Source organism: Bos grunniens, chromosome 10 (genome assembly GCF_055505025.1).
Source record: "Bos grunniens cultivar Pamir isolate PY7600 chromosome 10, Bosgru_T2T1.0, whole genome shotgun sequence".
NCBI lineage: Eukaryota > Metazoa > Chordata > Mammalia > Artiodactyla > Bovidae > Bos > Bos grunniens.
Genome location: NC_141174.1, coordinates 65,131,184 through 65,148,901, shown reverse-complemented (window position 1 = coordinate 65,148,901; position 17,718 = coordinate 65,131,184). Strand labels below are relative to the sequence as shown.

At 36.7% G+C, this 17,718-nt stretch overlaps 1 protein-coding gene and 1 long non-coding RNA gene across 6 annotated transcripts in view; one reads left to right on the top strand and one right to left on the bottom strand.

Moving 5' to 3' along the window:
- LOC147364688 (uncharacterized) overlaps positions 1-2,398 on the top strand; it is a 34,163-nt gene extending 31,765 nt beyond the window's left edge. For all 3 annotated transcript variants that reach the window (XR_015134912.1, XR_015134913.1, XR_015134911.1), the window contains one exon: positions 2,095-2,398. This is a non-coding gene — a long non-coding RNA (uncharacterized LOC147364688). The remainder of the gene's footprint in view (positions 1-2,094) is intronic.
- UBR1 (ubiquitin protein ligase E3 component n-recognin 1) overlaps positions 1-17,718 on the bottom strand; it is a 154,597-nt gene that overhangs the window by 34,291 nt on the left and 102,588 nt on the right. For all 3 annotated transcript variants that reach the window (XR_015134868.1, XR_015134869.1, XM_086321677.1), the window contains 6 exons: positions 16,733-16,788; positions 15,622-15,718; positions 7,886-7,953; positions 6,758-6,908; positions 1,935-2,022; positions 657-790 (listed from right to left, as the gene is read on the bottom strand). Coding sequence is in view for 1 of the 3 variants with exons in the window: in XM_086321677.1 (XP_086177803.1) it covers positions 657-790; positions 1,935-2,022; positions 6,758-6,908; positions 7,886-7,953; positions 15,622-15,718; positions 16,733-16,788 (594 nt within the window). In the remaining 2 variants the exon portion in view is untranslated. The remainder of the gene's footprint in view (positions 1-656; positions 791-1,934; positions 2,023-6,757; positions 6,909-7,885; positions 7,954-15,621; positions 15,719-16,732; positions 16,789-17,718) is intronic.

Genomic DNA, 17,718 nt, shown 5'->3' with positions numbered 1-17,718 from the left:
AAACCTACATCTAATGAGCCCTACTGAACAGAGTTCAAGATAAAGAACCCTGTTAAGGTTGACCTGAGAAAAGAACAAAAGAAAGCATCTCGGAGGAAATTTGATGACTCTTCCAAAATCATACAAACCTTCTGATTTTTACCCAAACAAAGCCACAAGGAAACCTTCTCTACCTTGATGTAGATTTAAGGCAAGTAAAGAAGAAAGGAAATTATTCTGTTACTCAAATACCCAGGGCCTCGGTTAACACAACAGGCCTTTCACAGCAGCATTTTATTTATTTCATAATAGTTACAATCAAATGTTTAAACTTCAAGAAACAGAGTATATTATAAAGCCAAACAGTTCTCTTTCTTTAAAGCCAATCAATCTTTGTAATTTCTTATCTGTCCTATACTGCATGAAGGCATTTTGTAAGCTCAAATACAAAAGTTGTACATAGATAGGAGCCATGAATAGGTTTTGTAGATTATGAGGCTAATCTGGTTTCTGGTCTCACCTTTTACCCACACCAGGGCAGGGGCACACATGTTTGGAATGAACACTGATGAAAGTGTGAGGAATAAAGAAGTGGTTTTGCCTGCTCTCACCCTTGAGGTTGAAAGTAACAAAAAAGTCTCTTATTTACTACTCTGTGATTTCATTTTCCTACTTACTGGTAAACAGTTCTTCAGGTGGAGTTACTCCAAGTAAATAGTGGAAAAACAATGCAGCACAGCGAAGATACGGGATGATGCCATTCTTCAAGGAGACCCATAAATACCAGCCAGGAATACCACACCCAATGCAGCTGAGAGGCAACAATTCCAGAACAGAGCAGAATACAAATCAGATGAACACCCAGATTGTAAATACATCCCCTTTCAAAAACACACCTCAGCATTAAGTAATTTTTTATGCATTAATGATAAACATTAAAACAAAATATTTAACTAGCTATAGCTTCAGTCTTTAAATCTCCTAATAGTTTCTTAGAGCAAACCACAAATCTTGCATATTTTATGAGGTAGATTCTTAAGGCAAAGAACAACTTTATTCTTTTTCCTAACCCTTGTAATGAAATGTGGAGCAAATGCATTTATCAGTAACTAACCAAAGCAGCTAAATTAGCTTAAAAAATTTAATACTTTCCTGATTTCTGTATTAAAACTGGTGATTTTTAGGGCAGTGAAACTAATAATCTATATGATACTATAATCTTATAACACAAAGTGAACCTTAATGTAGACTATGGACTATATAGTTAATAACAATGTATCAATTCTGGTTCATCACCTTAACAAATGTACCATACAAATGAAAGATGTAATGGAGAAGCTGGTGGTGGGAGGGAGGAAATGGAAACTCTTGGTTACTTTGTATTCTATAAACCTAAAACAGCTCTAAAAAATAAAGTCTATTAACGTAAGGATAAATACACATATATTCAGTACTTAAACTGAAAAAAAGTTGACTGATGAAGAAGACGAAAACAAAGAGGGAAACTTGGCAGCAGATGACGCTCAGCAGAGCACTCTATTGCACTTTTGGTTTTAACCTCTGTGTTGTCAATATATTTCACATATTACTCACAACAGCCTTAAAAAAAACTCAGTAGTTAAGTGTATTAACTGTATGAACTGCTTTAAAAGAACAACCTATTTTCAACTTTTTACATTTATTTAAAGTTTAACTGCTGCATCTGGTTAAAATTCTATCATCTTTTGCCTATATTCCTGTAACAGTTTATAAGAATAAAGATGTGTCAAAACTTGTTTTCAATCTCAGAAACAAATGAATGGGTAATTTTTATTTGTTGTTATTCCAAAAGCCTTTAACTGATTTTTAAAAACTGGAATTAAAATGGTTCAAGAGATACTGTCAAACAACTGAACAAAGATGTGTAATTATAAAAACAATACTGAAATAGACTGGACTAATGGGCTGTTACTCACCCACTTGTATACTGAGAAACTTCTGCCAAGAAAGAAGATGCAGAACGAGCCTCTTCACTCTCTTCCTGTATCTGTGCAAGGGGGAGGTCTGAAAAAGAAATTCTGAAAGATAAATCTATGAATTTACTATTCAATTTATTAGTGAAAATCTCAATTTCAGAATTCCCTGGTGGTCCAGTGGTTAAGACTGTCTACCAATGCAGGGGACACGGGTTCGATCCCTGGTGCAGGAAGATCCCACATGCTGTGGGGCAACTAGGCCCATGCACCACAACTACTGAAGCCCAAGCACCTAGAGGTCATGCTCCACAGCAAGAGAAGTCACCGCAATGAGAAGCCCATGCACCACCACTAGAGAGTAGCCCTCTACTCGCTGCAATTAGAGAATGTTTGTGCACAGCAATGAAGACCCAGCGCAGTCCAAAATAAAATTAATAAATAAAGAGTTCAGTGTTTGTATATGATTTTTTGATTTGAGGTAAATTTTATAATGCAATAAAATACATAAATACTAAATGCACCATTTGATGAAGTTTGACAAATGCACACACCCATGTAACAATATCTTGAAAATTACTAGCACTAATCAATGAATAGAGTAAAGTTGCAGGATATAAAATCAACACACAGAAATCCCTTGCATTCCTATACACTAATAATGAGAAAATAGAAAGAGAAATTAAGGAAACAATTCCATTCACCATTGCAACAAAAAGAATAAAATACTTAGGAATATATCTACCTAAAGAAACTAAAGACCTATATATAGAAAACTATAAAACACTGGTGAAAGAAATCAAAGAGGACACTAATAGATGGAGAAATATACCATGTTCATGGATTGGAAGAATCAATATAGTGAAAATGAGTATACTACCCAAAGCAATTTATAGATTCAATGCAATCCCTATCAAGCTACCAACGGTATTCTTCACAGAGCTAGAACAAATAATTTCACAATTTGTATGGAAATACAAAAAACCTTGAATAGCCAAAGCAATCTTGAGAAAGAAAAATGGAACTGGAGGAATCAACCTGCCTGACTTCAGGCTCTACTACAAAGCCATAGTCATCAAGACAGTATGGTACTGGCACAAAGACAGAAATATAGATCAATGGAACAAAACAGAAAGCACAGAGATAAATTCATGCACATATGGACACCTTATCTTTGACAAAGGAGGCAAAAATATACAATGGATTAAAGACATTCTCTAACAAGTGGTGCTGGGAAAACTGGTCAACCACATGTAAAAGAATGAAACTAGAACACTTTCTAAAATTAATAAACTATTTTTTTAAAGCAGCTTTAGGTTCACAGCAAAACTGAGTGGAAAGCACAGATTTCCCATATACCTACTGTTCCCAAACACCTACAGTCTCCCCCACTATTAGCACCACTGGCACATTTGTTACAGCCTACAGTGACACATCATTATCACTCAAAGTCCATAGCTTACATTAGAGATAACTCTTGCTATTGTACATTCTATGGTGGTGGTTTAGTCTCAAAGTCATGTCTGACTCTTGTGACCCCATGGACTGTAACCCTCCAGGCCTCCTGTGTCCAAGGGATTCTCCAGGCAAGAATACTGGAGTGGGTTGCCATTTCCTTTTCCAGAGGATCTTTCCCACCCAAGAATTGAACCCTGGTCTCCTGCATTGCAGGCAGATTCTTTACCAACTGAGCTACAAGGGAATCCCTGTACATTCTATGGGTTTTGACAAACGTATAATAAGTTGTACCCACTATTATTGTATCCAGCAGAATAGTTTCATTACCCTGAAAGCCTTCTGCACACTGCCTATTCACGTTGTCTCCCCTAACTCTTGCCAATACCCACTGATCATTTTACCATCTCATAGTTTTGCATTTTCCATAATGTCATATAGTTGGAATCATACAATATGTAGCCATTTCAAATATGCTTCTTTCACTTAGTTGTATACACTTAAGATTCCTCCATGTCCTTTCATCGCTTAATAGCTCATTTCTTTTTAGAACTGAAGAATATTCCATTGTTTGGATGTACCAGTTTATTTATCCATTCACAAGGATACATGGGTTGCTTCCAAGTTTTGGCAATTATGAATAAAGCTGCTATACACACCTGTGTGCAGGTTTAGTGTGGACATAAGTTTTCAGTTCATTTGGGTAGGTATCAAGGAGTGTGACTGCTGGACTGCATGGTAGGAGTATGATAGTTTTGTAAAAAACTGCCAAATGGTATCAAAATGGCATTGATTTCATTCCTGCCAGCAAAAAATGAGAGGTCCTGTTGTTCCACATCCTTGTCAATATGCAAACGCTGTTAGTGTTTTGGATTTTTCCCATTCTAATGAATGTATACTGGTATCTCGTTGTTGTTTTAATTTGTAATTCTCTAATGACACCTGATACTGAACATCTTTTCATATGCTTATTTGCCATCGGGATATCTTCATTGGCAAGGTGTCTGTTCAAGTCTTTTGTTCATTTTCAATGAGGCTGTTTGTTTTCTTACCATTGAATCTTAGTCCTTTGTATATTCTGGATCACAGTTCTTTATCAGATGCATCTTTTGCAAATATGTTTAACCAGTTTGTGGCTTATCTTCTAATTCTCTTGATAATAATCTTTTGCAAAGCAAAAGTTCTGAATTGTAAGAAGTCCAGCTTATCAATTATTTCTTTCATGGATTGTACCTTTGGTGTTGTACCTAAAAAGTCACTGTATCCTCAAAATCACCTAGATTTTCTCCTATGTTATCTCCTAAGAGTTTTGTATTTTACATGTAGGTCTAAAACTCATTTTTAGTTAATTTTTGGGAAATGTGTAAGATCTGTGTCTGTGTCTTACATGTGGGTATTCGGTTGTTCTAGCACCATTTGTTGAAAAGACTGTCTTTCCTCCACTTGTCTTCACTCCTTTGTCAAAAATCAGTTGATTATATTTATGTAGGTGTATTTTGGGCTCTGTTTTGTTCCACTGATTCATTTATCTGTTCTTTCACTAATACTACACTGTCTTCATTCCTACAGCTTTCTAGCAAATCTTACAGTCAGGTAATATCAGTCCTCTGTCTTTGTTCTTCTCCTTCAATACTGACTTGGCTATTCTGAGTCTTCTGCCTCGCTAAATAAACTTACAATTAGTTTGCTGATAATCAAAGAACAACTGGTAGGGACTCTGACTGGGAGATTATTCGGTTTATATTTAATTTTTCCGAATTTACTTTTGTGTGTCTTCCTTCTCATACTGAAAATTCAGTTCCCAATGGCATTAACACAATCACTTACTTGATTTAAAAATTACCTAAAATAATTTCAAAATAATAATATTAGTACCACTGATACTACTAATTGAGTTCAAATTAAGATTTTTTTTTTTAGTTCCTCCATTATCAGAATATACCCTACTAGGAAAGTACAGTTGAAATACTGTTTTTTAAAGTCACTAAGCAATTATTTTCTCAATGTATTTCTTAGATTCATTTGTTGTTTTCAACTGTCAAAAAATTATTTTTGCCATTCAGATTTTTTTTTGTTAAGTATAATTAGAGTTCTAAGATCAACTACATTAAAAAAACATTCACAAGAATCTTTGCATAAATTCTTCTACTCTTTACTTTGTACCACAGGTAACTTTTTTGTTTTCCATTTATACTTCTGTCATTTCATTTATTTAAAAAGAGCAAATATGAATATATGTAAGCATATATATGCATAAATACACATAAAATATCTTACGCAAAGGTATTATACTATAACTTTTGCTCTGTACCCTACTTTTTTTCACTTAATATCCTAGAGCTCACTTCTTCAGTAGATTTTATTCCATTTTATAGCTACACATCATTCTAATATATGGGTACACCACAGGTTACTCAGCCAATCACCTAGTTTTTTGTTATTCCAAATAATGCTACAATGAATAATCTTGTGCTTATATTCTTTCATATTTCTGCCAGTAGAACTTTGGGGTAGATTCTTAGAAGTGGGCCTCGTGGGTCAAAAGGTAGATGTGTATTTAATTTTGCTAGATACTATTCTAAGATCACTTTAATTATTTGTCCTCTAAACTATCTGAACTTTCAGTAGCCATTATTGACCACTGATACTCAAAACCCAATTTTGCTTTCTATTAAGAGCAGAATCTAAAAGGACAACTATATCACAATTCCATGATGGTAATATTACCCATGTATCTTCAAACAAGGATATATATATATTTTTATCCAAAAAATATTCATTGAGTTCTTACTGGGTGTAACAGAAGTTGCTAACCATTTGAAGCTTATGAAGAAAGATTCTGAAATTTGAATGTTCCCTATTCGAGAAGCTTACAGTAGGGATGAAGGAGCAAGGAGAAGCAGGAAAAAGAGTGGAACAGCAGTAAGATATAACTATAAAATAAGACACCATGTGATAAATGCTATAAAATGAACCAAGTACTATCATTCTAGGTGGAGGAATCGACAATGTTTTATAGACAGGCTTATCAAAAGGCTCAGAGTATTTAGGCAGGGACAAACATTGGAGAGACTATTCTCCAACCTTGACCTTGAGGAATCTGGACAAAAAAAAAAAGAGAGCAGAAAAAGCAGATCCAAATGGCTTCCCTGTGTACCTAGGGAGTAGCTGCAAGGGAGAGAATCAAGTGGTTTAGCTAATTATTCCTGTCACAGTTCTACCTTTCCTTTTAAACAGCATCCGTAAAGAAACAAATGAACGATCACTCACTAAGAGACATAATACAGAATGGTTAACCACAAGCATAATTAATTTTCCTAGTAAATCACAGGCAAATGTTATTTACAATTAACAACTGATGGGAGCTTTACCTGTGTCTATGGTAAGAAGTATCTGAAGCATGTGTGCCATGGTGATCAAATGGAAGAGATAAAGGTGGTTATACGAAGAGCTAACTGGTGAAGGCTGCAGATCAACAGCATCATCCCAGTACAAGGACGGGAATGCTAACACAGTACCCACCTATGAGAGAAAATCGACATCAACATGGGTAGCAAAAGGACCAACACAAGTTATCTCATAACTAAATGTAAAGAATACAAGATCCTGCACCATGTGTGTTTTTAAATAACCACGATATTTTTCCTAATTATTCAAAAGGATATTTTAGAATATAATATACCATAAACAGAGGATAAAAGCCATCATCAAACAGATTTATCCCTTTGCTGGGTCCACTTATTCTAGTTCTAGGTAATGGTCTCAACCTTGTGGTTTTAGGGGATTCAACATTACAACCATTTGGAGAGCTCTTAAAATAACATTGATACATAGGCCCCACCCTAGTCCAATCAAATAATTATATCAGGGGTAAGGTCCAGTTTCCAGCATTTCTTTCAAGATTTCCATGAGAAATTTCAAAAGACACTGGTGACAACCACAGGGTAGAGGATACTGGCTAACCTTGCATCCACAAAGTCCATGGTCCTAACCTTACCATGGCTCTCTAGAAAACTTGTCTTGAAGGAATGAAATGGTCAGAGAGATGGAAAAACTGTACAAGAAATTCACAAAACAGTTGTCACTAACCATAGGTGTTTTGGGAAACACCTAGATGTGCCCATGGCCTGGTCCACATCACGAATAATTAACAATTTTAAGACAGCTCACACCATTATTCACTGCTTATAATGTAAACAAGTTGAGAAAAAGGGGAAGGGGGAAAACATATTATTAGAAAAAGTCTGCCTGTATAGACACTAACTAAATATAATCAACTAGACTACAATCTATTACAATGTAAAGGGTAAATGTGGTTTTAGTTTTAAAGTGATTTTGATGGTCTCAGTCAAATCTTTATCTATTTATAAAGGGAATGGAAAAAAGAGACTAAACTTTCAAGATCAGTATTTATAATCTTGAACAAAGAACATAAATTTGAATGAGGAAAACACTTATAAACTTGAGTGACTTAAAAAGAAAATTTACTGAACACTTACCAAAACATGAAATAGATCTATGGATAGAAGGCAAGGTGTAGCTTCTGATTGCAGGTTAGGAAGAACAACTAAAAAACAAACAAACAAAAAACCTTAATGTAATTCAGCCAGTAATACAGCAATGCAGTTAAATGTAATACAACATACTAGCATCTAAAACAAAAATTTAACAGGGTTATACATACAGAAACTGATAAACTGGTCCATCACACCTTTAAGATACAGGAACCATAACTAAAGATAAACTAAACTGAGAAAAGGCTCTAAAAAGCTCTGGATGCAATTTAATGGTTGAAAAATAAGATATAGGAGGAAAGGGTAAATAAGTTAGGATGACTGAAATAAGAAATTATTCGATAAGTATTACACTCGCTGAATGAAAAAGGATTACTTTTAAACAATGTTCTCTACCACTTCCTACCTCCAACTACACATTTCTAAATGTTCTGTGATACATGAAATACATGAACAAATTTGGGGTTGGGGAGCAGGGAGAGCATGCAAATTGGTGTAAGTGAAAAGAGGATGGAGACAATCCTCCTGAACAAAACTAGACAACTGATGAGTGGAAGGAAATGCAGACAGCTCAAAAATTTTGCCTTTCTGATTTTGATCAGTCTCTAAATTCAGAAGTCAGGCAAAGAGTTACAAGGAAGTGAAATCAAGAATTCAAAACAATAAGTGTTTATATATACATAACCATGAGAATTAATTATATTTAAATAAAGCTATCATTTGGTTAAAATGAAGGAGAGAAGATTCTTTTCAGACTAGGTCAATTTCTTAACCCCAAATCCAAGATTCTAAACAAAAAGCATAAAAGTTAAGAGCATGGGCTTTGGAGTCAGACAGAAATGGGGTCCAGTACTTCCTATGACTATCTGTCACAGGCAAGGTATTTGACTTTTCTAAGCCTCCAGTGTATACAGGATTGTTGGGAGGTTTGTTAACCTGTGCATTCAAAGTACTTAACCTGAGTGTGGCATACAGTAACCACTATAAACACTATTAATACCGGCTCTATAAAATAAACTAAAGTGAATACAGGGCTCTGCCATTAACTAGCTATGTGTCCTTTTTAAGTAATATTTTCAATACATTAGTTAACATGTCCATGACACAACCAACACTACCTACCTTATTTTCTCAGTGTTAAAGTATTTTGCTCCCAGGATATTTTCAGTTCAGTTCAGTTCAGTTACTCAGTCGTGTCTGATTCTTTGCGACCCCGTGAATCACAGCATGCCAGGCCTCCCTGTCCATCACCAACTCCCGGAGTTCACTCAGACTCACATCCATCAAGTCAGTAATGCCATCCAGCCATCTCATCCTCTGTCGTCCCCTTCTCCTCCTGCCCCCAATCCCTCCCAGCATCAGAGTCTTTTCCAGTGCGTCAACTCTTCGCATGAGGAGGCCAAAGTACTGGAGTTAGTTTCAGCTGTAGCATCATTCCTTCCAAAGAAATCCTAGGGCTGATCTCCTTCAGAATGGACTGGTTGGATCTCCTTGCAGTCCAAGGGACTCTCAAGAGTCTTCTCCAACACCACACTTCCAAAGCATCAATTCTTCAGCGCTCAGCTTTCTTCACAGTCCAACTCTCACATCCATACATGACCACTGGAAAAACCATAGCCTTGACTAGACGGACCTTTGTTGGCAAAGTAATGTCTCTGCTTTTCAATACGCTATTTAGGTAGGTCATAACTTTTCTTCCAAGGAGTAACCATCTTTTAATTTCATGGCTCCAATCACCATGTGCAGTGATTTTGGAGCCCAAAAAGTGTGACACTGTTTCCACTGTTTCCCCATGTATTTCCCATGAAGTGATGGGACCAGATGCCATGATCTTTGTTCTCTGAATGTTGAGCTTTAAGCCAACTTTTTCACTCTCCTCTTTCACTTTCATCAAGAGGCTTTTTAAGTTCCTCTTCACTTTCTGCCATAAGGGTGGTGTCATCTGCATATCTGAGGTTATTGATATTTCTCCCGGCAATCTTGATTCCAGCTTGTGCTTCTTCCAGCCCAGTGTTTCTCATGATGTACTCTGCATATAAGTTAAATAAGCAGGGTGACAACATACAGCCTTGATGTACTCCTTTTTCCTATTTGGAACCAGTCTGTTGTTCCATGTCCAGTTCTAACTGTTGCTTCCTGATCTGCATACAAATTTCTCAAGAGGCAGGCCAGGTGGTCTGGTATTCCCATCTCTTGAAGAATTTTCCACAGTTTATTGTGATCCACACAGTCAAAGGCTTTGGCATAGTCAATAAAGCAGAAGTAGATGTTTTTCTGGAACTCCCTTCCCTTTTCCATGATCCAGCGGATGTTGGCAATTTGGTCTCTGGTTTCTCTGACTTTTCTAAAATCAGCTTGAACATCTGGAAGTTCATGGTTCACGTATTGCTGAAGCCTGGCTTGGAGAATTTTGAGCATTACTTTACTAGCATGTGAGATGAGTGCAATTGTGCGGTAGTTTGAGCATTCTTTGGTACTGCCTTTCTTTGAGATTGGAATGAAAACTGACCTTTTCCAGTCCTGTGGTCACTGCTGAGTTTTCCAAATTTGCTGGCATACTGAGTGCAGCACTTTCACAGCATCACCTTTCAAGATTTGAAATAGCTCAACTGGAATTCCATCACCTCCACTAGCTTTGTTTGTAGTGATGCTTCCTAAGGCCCACTTGACTTCACATTCCAGGACGTCTGGCTCTAGGTGAGTGATCACACCATCGTGATTATGTGGGTCGTGAAGATCTTTTTTGTACAGTTCTTCTGTGTATTCTTGCCATCTCTTCTTAATGTCTTCTGCTTCTGTTAGGTCCATACCATTTCTGGCCTTTATCGAGCCCATCTTTGCATGAAATGTTCCCTTGGTATCTCTAGTTTTCTTGAAGAGATCTCTAGTCTTTCCCATTCTGTTGTTTTCCTCTATTTCTTTGCACTGATCGCTGAGGAAGGCTTTCTTATCTCTTCTTGCTATTCTTTGGAACTCTGCATTCAGATGCTTCTATCTTTCCTTTTCTCCTTAACTCCTAATTCCTTGCCCTGATTTTATTAACTTTTCAGTCAGTAGAATACTCTGTCATCAAATTTTGCTTACAGGCAGTTGTCAAAGTTTTTTGTTCCCAGATGTTACATATATCTATTTTTAAAATCCTCTGAAATCAAGTTCATTTTTGGCATGCATATTTTCCTCCATTGGTAAAATCTTTCATTTACGCTAAATTAAATATCTCAGGGAAACTTAAGTGATACAGTAGGAAAAGCGTAGGTTTTATGGTCAGGCTTGGGTTCAAACACTAGTTCTGCCTTTTACTGGTTTTATGACCTTGGTCAAGTCACAGAAGTTCTCTGTGCCTCAGCTTCTTCATCTCTAAATTGGGGAAATGATAATTTTGTTGAAGAATGGTGGTTAGAAGACATGATTATATACAAAGATCCTTGTACAATGTTCAGGGATCATTGTACAATGCCTGGCACATACATGGCAATGAACACTGTATGTCCTATTACTACTGGAGAATCAACATGTTAAAACTATATTCATTATCTTTCAAATAAAACAGTCTCTATTGTGGACTTCTCTATTTCTTTCAATAGTCTAGTTATTTCTTTTAATTCAAAACCTTGTTTCTACCCATCCCAATTCCCTCCCTAATTGATGCTACTGTGTGTGTGCGTTTGTGTGTGTGTTAAGTCGCTTCAGTTGTGCCTGACTCTTTGCAACCCTTTAGACTGTAGCCTGCCAGTTTCCTCTGTCCGTGGGATTCTCAAGGGAAGAATACTGGAGTGGGTTGCCATGCCCTCCTCCAGTATGCTACTACATACAGATACATATTTTACTTCTAATTTTTCCTTTTCCCAACGCAATCTATACAATATCTAGCCTTAGAATAATATTGTTCAAAATGTTTCAAAAATTCCCAATAACCTAAAGTTCAAACTTCTCATTGGGGCATTTAAGACCTTCTATTTTTATCAAAACAACTTCATGCTTCTCTATCTATAGGTGCCACTATTCCTATCAAACCTGTCTATTTGAACATACCACATGCTTTCCTACATCCTCAATCTCTGTTAAAATTGTCCTCCTGGCTAGGAATGCTATCTGTTTCTCTCAATGTATCTTTATATACCTTGTTAGAGCAAAAAGCAGCAGAGCCCCTAGAGTGATCTCTTTCTGTCTCAATTCGTAAAGCACATATTTTTACAATACATCTAGCATTTGTCTATTTTATAGTGTGAGTTTTCACAGAGGTTCTGCTTCTTTAATTCAATCATGAGTATTACAATGGCAGGGTCCACACTTGTACCTCTACACAGTTTACAGCCCTAACACCTTGCAAGTAAAGATGTTCTCGCTAATAAATTTTCACATGACAAACTTTTACATGAAAAGATACATTACAGAGCAAAAGAACATCAAGTTTATCAGTTACTGTCAATTAGACATTCAGTTCAGTTCAGTTCAGTCTCTCAGTCGTGTCCGACTCTTTGCCACCCCTTGAATTGCAGCACACCAGGCCTCCCTGTCCATCACCAACTTCCGGAGTTCACTCAGACTCACATCCATCGAGTCAGTGATGCCATCCAGCCATCTCATCCTCTGTCATCCCCTTCTCCTCTTGCCCCCAATCCCTCCCAGTATCAGAGTCTTTTCCAATGAGTCAACTCTTCGCAAGAGGAGGCCAAAGTACTGGAGTTTCAGCTTTAGCATCATTCCTTCCAAAGAAATCCCAGGGCTGATCTCCTTCAGAATTGACTGGTTGGATCTCCTTGGAGTCCAAGGGACTCTCAAGAGTCTTCTCCAACACCACAGTTCAAAACACAGTTCAAAAGCATCAATTCTCCGGGGTTCAGCTTTCTTCACAGTACAACTCTCGCATCCATACATGACCACTGGAAAAACCATAGCCTTGACTAGACGGACCTTTGTTGGCAAAGTAATGTCTCTGCTTTTGAATATGCTATCTAGGTTGGACATAACTTTCCTTCCAAGGAGTAAGCGTCTTTTAATTTCATGGCTGCAGTCACCATCTGCAGTGATTTTGGAGCCCCCAAAAATAAAGTCTGACACTGTTTCCACTGTTTCCCCATCTATTTCCCATGAAGTGATGGGACCAGATGCCATTATGCAATATTATTTCAGTTTCTGCCATCTGTGATGATGTTAGTCTCCTTGCTTGGTATTTATTTTGAGGTATTTTAAACATTGAGATGGTTAGATAGCATTCCCCAACTCAACAGACATGAATTTGAGCAACCTCTGGGATATAGTGAAGGCATGTGGAAACCTGGCATATTGCAGTCCACGGGGTCGCAAATTGTTGGACATGATTTAGTGACTGAACAACAATCAACAAATATTACAAATCCTAATATTACAAATTAATATTACAAATTAATCTGTGATGAATGTAAAAGCAAGAAGACTATTTGGAAGTGTTGATAAAACAAGGTATCCAAATTATAACTGAAATGAAAAGAGATAACAAAAATTTTAAAAAAGCAAAACCAAAATACTACTATGCAAATAGGATAAACTGTTGACAACAGGAAAAGGTCCTAAGAACTAGAAGCATGTGTAATATGTGCAAAATTCTGGGCCTGTGCAACTGATCAGTAAGAAAAAAAAGTAAATGAAAAAAGGAAAAAATAATTAAGTGTGTAGAGAACAGCATTAATGTTAGATTACTACTAGCATGAGGTTAATTCAGGAGACAGCTGGAAATTAACTTGAAAATATAAAAGGTTAGCACAGTGGAAGTTCTAATGAAACTTAGGTGACAGCTTTGAACGGAGCCATGGAACACCCATGTCATTAGAATGACAGAAAGCTGCCCAGGAAAAGTTCCCTAAGAAGTTTGTGAGACTCAACACGGAGGAAGGTGACCTGTTTCAACAGACTTTCAGGGTGAAATAGTTGGTCCATTTGGGGAAACAAAGCCTGTTTTCTATGTAGAAACACTATGCATTCTTTTAAACTTTAAAAAGAGGGAATGGCTCTCTTATTTGGTAGAAACACACTGAGGAACTGTAAGCTTAAACCTCTTTACCTGTGACATATTTAATTTATGAACAAAAGACATAAAGAGGGTTTTTTAAGCTTGACCTATTTTAGATGCAAAGGAGCTGCTGTGGTGCAAATACCTAAATGGAAATGCAGATAATCAAAATGAAAGTCAAATCATTCTACTATGCATAACCTCTAATTTTTCTTTTTATTATCACAGTGAGACCATCACATGAGCTTAGCTAATTTCTAGCTTATTAGAATCTAAAAAGAAAAAAAAAAAAACCCAACTCAGCTGTTATAGCCTGTCTCTCAAAGAAAAAGGCATGCACGGACCCACAGTCTGAGATTACCATAATTAACACTTCTATTATTTTTATATGACTTTGACACACACCAGAAAAATGACATTTTTAAATGATCTATCCACATTACTGCTCCCTTTTATAGCCATACTGAGATCAGTTCAGTTTAGTTCAGTCGCTCAGTCATGTCTGACTCTTTGGGACCCCATGAATCGCAGCATGCCAGGCCTCCCTATCACCAACTCCCGAAGTTTACTCAAACTCATGTCCATCGAGTTGGTGATGCCATCCAGCCATCTCATCCTCTGTCGTCCCCTTCTCCTCCTGCCTCCAATCCCTCCCAGCATCAGGGTCTTTTCCAATGAGTCAACTCTTCCCATGAGGAGGCCAAAGTACTGGAGTTTCAGCTTCAGCATCCCAGGACTGATCTCCCTTAGGATGGACTGGTTGGATCTCCTTGCAGTCCAAGGGACTTTCAAGAGTCTTCTCCAACACCACAGTTCAAAAGCATCAATTCTTCGGTGCTCAGCTTTCTTCACAGTCCAACTCTCACATCCATACATGACCACTGGAAAAACCATAGCCTTGACTAGACGGACCTTTGTTGGCAAAGTAATGTCTCTGCTTTTGAATATGCTATCTAGGTTGGACATAACTTTCCTTCCAAGGAGTAAGCGTCTTTTAATTTCATGGCTGCAATCACCATCTGCAGTGATTTTGGAGCCCAAAAAAATAAAGTCTGACACTGTTTCCACCGTTTCCCCATCTATCTGCCATGAAGTGATGGGACCAGATGCCATAATCTTTGTTTTCTGAATGTTGAGCTTTAAGCCAACTTTTTCACTCTCCTCTTTCACTTTCATCAAGAGGCTTTTTAGTTCCTCTTCACTTTCTGCCATAAGGGTGGTGTCATGTGCATATCTAAGGTTATTGATATTTCTCCCGGCAATCTTGATTTCAGCTTGTGCTTCTTCCAGCCCAGCGTTTCTCATGAAGTATTCTGCACAGAAGTTAAATAAGCAGGGTGACAATATACAGCCTCGACGTACTCCTTTTCCTATTTGGAACCAGTCTGTTGTTCCATGGCCAGTTCTAACTGTTGCTTCCTGACCTGCATACAGGTTTCTCAAGAGACTAGTAGTTAATACTAAGGATATCAGTGATTGTGGATGTTGGTGCAAAAACCCCTTGGGTGGGTATAAGGGATACAAGTTGACAATATTTGGAAAACACTTGGTTTTAAAAATAAGATTGCAGGTATTAGAGGGCAACCATGGATTTTGTTTTCTTTTTTTTTCTTTTGTAAGGTTGTGGTAATGAGTGTCTTACATTAGTGTAGTGTGTTGTTTCCTAATACACTGCCAGAAATGCAATTGGAAAAGACATGCAAATAACATAATAATTCAGAAAAGACTCTACCTGATAGAAGACGAATCAGATGTTTCTGTATCAGGACCTGAGAACAGGTAATCCTTTGTGCAATGGCAAACTGCATTAATGCTTTCAGACCATTATGCTAGATTGTAAGAGAAGGGAAGATAAAAAGATAAGTGAAGATGAAAGACCTAAGTCATTCACTGTATAAACCAATCCTACTCTGTAAGAACTAGTGTAAACTTACTATATACTTTACATGACTGCAAATTTAGTTACAATATTTTTAATACTTCTAAAAAGTTTTATGACCTCACTGAATTCTGTAATAGATTTTCCCATGACAAAGAAGTATTAAAGATACAATCATCTCCGTCTCATTTAAGGACTCATTTCCCTCAGAGTCATTCTCTTAAATGTCTGGCCTACATCATTCTGTTCAGGCCTGTGCAAATACATGTCTTTGTAGAAATTCTAAAATGATGGCAGAAAATCACTGAATTCAGGGAACAAATCTTCTGCTTCCAAGATGGAAGGATGGGAACTCAGAAGCACGTCATAGACTCCAAGTCCCCTGGGCCAGCTGTCAGAAAATAAAGAGGAAAATGGCTAGGTGAGTGGTCCAGGGAATCCTCAGTTGCCCAGTTTGTTTTCACAGGGCTACTGAGCATACTTCTTAAGTACTGTTTGCAGGGTCCCCAACGTTATAAGGCTTAGGCCTGAGGCAGGAGTACAGTTACATAGAATCAGAATCTGCCCATGAAGGAGTTATGGCTTAGTTTTATTCTGGAGTTCAGTATGAAGATTTATCTGGAGTTAAGCCAGCATTAATACTTAATGTTACATGAAGATGCAAAATTAGTGAGAAGGAAAATATAGGAGACATTAGGGTTCTGATCTGGAAATAAATGGAGAGGGGGATAAAAAGTAACCAAGTATCACCAGAAATGTTTCTGCAAATTACATTTAACCACCAAGATTGAATAAACTCTCCAAAGTGTATAATGTTGGCCTTTCCATCTCCTATGAGTTTGAAGTAGCTTTAAAAAAACCAAAACAGAATTCTGCTTTTACAGAAAAAGAAGTGAATAAAGATTTTTTTAAATGGTAAATGTACTGAGGACTCCCTAAAAAAATACACCATGTGTATACATACCTGTCTATTTTGAAGTGCTCCAAACAAAGGTTTTCCTTCATCTCCCAACAGGTTTTCTCAAAGAGCAAAAAAAAGAAAAGCAATAAATTTTGAATACTGCTACAATTGTATACTTGGTTTCTATCTATCAGATGTTCTTTAATTCTATTTTTGACCAAATAGAAAAGTGCTTTGCACTTTTCCCCTTCAAAATTTCATGTTTAAGTCTATGCCAAGATTTCCACATTTTTGAGTGAGAGGACACTACAGAGGCAATGTAGACCATGGACAAATTGTTTTTATAAATAATAAAGCCCCTGGAGCAATCTATAAAGAACACTTGGGAAAAACAAAGCATTCTGCTTCATTTATCCTCCTTTTAACATCTCTTCTATGCAAAAAGAAAACACAATTTTAATTGAAGTATAGTTGACTTACAATATTATATTAGTTTCAGGTTTATAGTAATTGGATGCTTTTACAGATTATACTCCATACAAAGTTATTATAAAATACTGACTATATTCCTGTGCTTTATATTACTTCCTTGAACTTTAAATATACTTCCTTGTAAGTATTATATTATTTCCTTATAATAATGTTACATCTAGTAGTCTTTACCTCTTCATCTCCTTCACCTATTTTGCTCCTACCCTACCACTCTCCCCTCTGGTAACCACTAGTTTGTCCTTTGTGAGTCTGTTTCACTATATTGGTTCATTTGTTTCATATTTTAGATAGCACATATGAATGAAAACATACAGTATTTGTCGTTCTCTGTAAAAAAAACAACACTAATTTTAAAAATATAGTTGCAACCTATTTTGTTAAAAAAATACATAAAACACATGTAAATAGCTTTATTGTTAAGTACTATTAAAAAAGAATTAGGTTTATAGGATAGAACAAGGTGAACAACGTATTTTTTGAAAATACAAAAAAACCCATGAGCTCAGAAATATATTCTGCCTTGTTGGCTAGGGTATTTATTACTTAATCACTTATTT